This window comes from Pteropus vampyrus, unplaced genomic scaffold (assembly GCF_000151845.1).
Source record: "Pteropus vampyrus isolate Shadow unplaced genomic scaffold, Pvam_2.0 Scaffold360, whole genome shotgun sequence".
NCBI classification, from domain to species: Eukaryota; Metazoa; Chordata; class Mammalia; order Chiroptera; family Pteropodidae; genus Pteropus; species Pteropus vampyrus.
The window spans coordinates 513,658-517,768 of record NW_011889141.1 but is presented as its reverse complement, the minus strand read 5'-3'; the positions used below and the strand labels follow the sequence as shown (position 1 = coordinate 517,768).

The 4,111-nt window shown below is 36.9% G+C and overlaps 1 protein-coding gene across 1 annotated transcript; it reads left to right on the top strand.

Moving 5' to 3' along the window:
* The first annotated feature begins 654 nt into the window (after window positions 1-654).
* MS4A3 (membrane spanning 4-domains A3) lies at window positions 655-2,257 on the top strand. The gene is made up of 2 exons (XM_011379485.1): window positions 655-813; window positions 2,138-2,257. Exons 1-2 carry the CDS (start codon window positions 655-657, stop codon window positions 2,255-2,257), a joined length of 279 nt encoding a protein of 92 aa, XP_011377787.1.
* Window positions 2,258-4,111: the final 1,854 nt, after the last annotated feature.

Sequence of the window (4,111 nt, the reverse complement as noted above, 5' to 3'; positions counted from 1 at the left end):
GGGTTTCCTTTAAAATAGAAATCTAATTGTTTCCAGATCCTCTAAAGGCTCTACTTTTTTCTCCGAGTAAGAACATTCCAAAGACTTTTCCGTGACCTGAAGGGCCCGATGTCACCGGCTGTCTGTTCATTCTCCATCATCATTTCCTGATATTGTTTACGTTGGCCATGCCCCTCCCCCACCACTTTACCTGCTTTGCTTCCCCAGGACGGACCTGGAACACTCTGGCCTCAGGGCTTTGAGCTGAGTGTTTCTTTGACTGCGAGGATACCCCTCCAGATGTCCTCAAGACTAATTCCTTCAGCTCTTTAATGCCTCTCCCATGTCATTCCTATTTAATATCACAAATTTCCACTTCTCCCTCTGGATTTTCCTAGCCTTCTTACTTCACTCTGTTATCCCACAGCACTTATTTAAAAACTACTATAAGAATTACCTATCGGTATACTTAATTGTTTTCTTTGTCGTTGCTGCTAGAATGTAGTAAGCTCCATGAGGGTGAGGATCGTTGTCCATTGATGTTTGCCCAGCGTCTAGGATATTGCTGGTTGTGTAAACAACACTCGTTCAACTGATGTTTATTTAAGTGAATTGTAGACAAAGGAATGAAGTATGTGCTGCCTATATTAATCGGAAATTCTTATTGCTTTTTAGATGCAAAGCAGCTTTGGGATGAACACTGCCAGTACTACAATCATACTGGTAGGGTTTATTTTTCTCTCGATAAGTTTAGCAGTTAACAGCCTGTCATTCAAGAGCTGTCAGTCTTCACCGGCACCGGACTTATGCATTTACATGGGTGCCTCATCAAACGTATGTTTTAAAAATTTACATTTCTTTATAAAATATTTCAAACAATCTAAAATGTACAGGAAAATAATATGTCAGTTACAATTCTGCCTCAATTTGGATCTCGGCTCTACCACTTATTAGCTCGGTGATGAAGGGCAAATTAGATAACCTCTCTGTACTTAAATTTTCTCATCTTCAAAATGAGCATAGCAATAGCATCAATCTCACACGGTTGGTGCAAGGATTAAATAAGTTAATATTTGATAAGCAATTGAAACAGTGCTTAGCATATTGCATTATATTAACATTGCTATGCTACTACTATTATAATCCCCAGAGAGATTAAATTTTTAAAAATTTTGTTCCACATCTTGCTTTCTCAAACTAACTTGAAAGACTTATACTTTTCTCTGGTCTGGGGTTTTTAAATAATTAGTTAATGAAGTTTTGGATGACTTCCATTGCATTTATTTACGATATTTTCAAAGGAAAAGTTTTTTATAACCTTTCCAAATTATTATTATCATTTGTTTGTGTTTAGGTATCCTACCTCTTTTGAGGTCAATTTAGAAATTAATATTTTTCTTCAAATGTGTCCATTTTCCCCATGACGATTTATGAACTATCATTTACTGACTCGCTCCTAATCTTCCTGTTTGCTGATGCTACTCATGGAAGTTTGTGTCCTCATTTTCTTCATTATATTTTTATTGATCTCAGTGTATATTTATGTGGGTCTGAGTTTTCTGTGAATTTTTTGGTGTTCTCTTTTCAGAGTAATTTTGTATTTGCTTCTTCTAGGTGCCTCAGTGATAAGAAGGATCACTAACCCAGTAATTTTTTGTTTAATGTTTTAGCTTAGTGTTTTAGTTTTTAGGAAGTGTAAATGCCCAAACCTGTACGAAGTACTATTAATGAAATGGTAGAGGGGTCATTTTTTGTCCTTTTTTTTAAAAAAAAAAAACCTGCCTACTTAGTTTACTACTATTCTAATTAGTAGACCCTACCAATTGGTAGTGATGGTGTCAGAATTTTTTTTAAGTTACTGGGTGACCCTGGTTAATAAAAATGGTGTCAGAATTTTGTCCTCTGCAGCTTCTCCCTGTGACTACTTCCCATATCTTGATAGAGAAATGCAGCATACCAGGATATCGCTGGTTCTATGCTTTTAGGTTGATATTGTGTCTATCTTATAAAGTGTCGGTATGTGGCTGTGTATTAAACCTAATTTGTGGTTTACATCATTCCATTTTATGGGAAGGAGATGTTGTGGTTTGGTTTCCTGCTGATGTTTTTTTCTCTGAACGTTTCTACCGGGTTTGATATGAGACATCATGTCCCCTAGGGCTTTGTGTCTCTAATGCTGATCTTTACCTTGCTGGAATCATGTATCACCATCTCTATCTCAGCCATGGGGTGCAAAGCAAACTGCTGTAATTCAAGAGAGGGAGGATTCTTTAAATGACTGGTAATTCACATGGTCTGAAACCTCCTTCTAGGGTTCAAGGTCATCTCTGACTCATGAAATTAGAAAGAAACTTCTATGAAGTAATAATGATTTGTGAGGTTCCTGAGATGGTGTGAATGGTAGGGGTGGTATGAATATTAGAGATGGAATAAAGCCTGGAAAAGAATTCCGATGTAAAAATACAAGAGGAAACAGTGTATTTCATATCTAAGAGTGCACATTTTTTTAATTCAGATAGAAAATTAAGTTATTATTTTCTTCTAATGTGTCACTTTCTAGTTGTATACCCAGAAAAAAATCCTGATTTCCTTCTAGATTTTTGGCATTTTAGCAGTAAAATAAGAACATTTTCATTTATTTCAGATGTCTGTTATAAAAAGACTATGTAGATAATACATTAATGAAGTGATATTCAGTGAATTAATATTATTGGTGATGATCCTGATGATAGCAGGAAGGGATGGAAGGAGAGAGAGGGAGGTGATGATCCTGTTCTTGAAGACGGATGCTGTTTTATTTTCCAGGCAATTTCCTCACCTCCCAGTTCTCTGGAAGGGGAAGCGCATCCTCATTAAAGTAAGTCTGAGAGCAAGGAGACCCAACCTCTAATCGCCATATTAGAGCTCCATCCAAGAACTCAAGAGAACATGAGCCTGTGAAACACGTTCCCACTCTCATGGCACCAATCATGAGAAACTTAGACATTTGACTCAGTTGTTTCTGTCCTTACTGTAAATCCCATCCATGTGTCCTGATGTGGAAGGACAAATATGCTTCTATAGGCCTTGTAACTTCTATGATCACCACTTCAAAGTTGTTCCCAGAAACCCATTCTCTTTCTCTTTACCCACCTATGCCATTGTTTTAAAAGGTTTCAAGAAGGCAGGGAGAATAATCTCTACCTCACGTATTCTCCCTAAATCCTGTATTCTCTCTAAAATCTTCCATCCACCCAATGAGAAGAAAAATGAGTCAGATTTTTTTTTTTCATTGCAGAAAAATGTTTCTTGATTTTAGCTGACATCAGCATTGCAGAAACTGTCAAAAAACCATCATCATCATCATTTAGAGAAATTTTAACTATATTTGAGATAGGAGAGTAAAGCCTCCAGATTTTATTTCAAAAAGCTGCTGAGATTCATTTAGACATGTCCTGACAGGAATGATGGTTTAGATTGGAGATTTGAGAGCATGATCAACATTTGTTCTTGAAAGCGTGGTAAGAAACTACAAAACAGAGAAATAATGAATAAGGGCTTTAAAATCTCACAGATCTAGTTTCAAATTCTGATACTGTCACTTACGACCTGTGTGAATTTGAGCAAGTTACTTAACCTCCCGGAACAATTTTTCCTCACCTGTACAAGAGGTGTGGTAATATCACCTATCTCATCAGTTGTTACCAAGGTTAAATAAAAGTAAAGCAAATGTGACAACTCCTTGACAATGATCTTGATGTTGGTCTCATGGGGGCCATCGAGGCTGAGGTGGGATCGCAGTCAGATGCGCAGGAAAGGTGGCAGAAACCCTCACGCTTCTACTGTGACTTCTCCTGTGCCCTCCAGTGACTTCCATGGCTATCTTTTCGAGGTGGCAATTTAATGTGAAAGCTTCCTCTGATATATCTGGGTCCTGATTTATAAGTCTACTACGGAAGTACTTATATTTCTGATTTAAAAATCAATGTTCCTCTCTTGATACTGAACTGAGTAATCCACAATGTCCGTAGGTTCATACCTACAAGTTACTTTTCGCTCCTTGTTTACCATATGGGCAAAGGTTTTTACATTAATTCTTGCCTGTCTTCTTCAGAATCTAAATATATAAATATGTGTATATATAAAAATTACT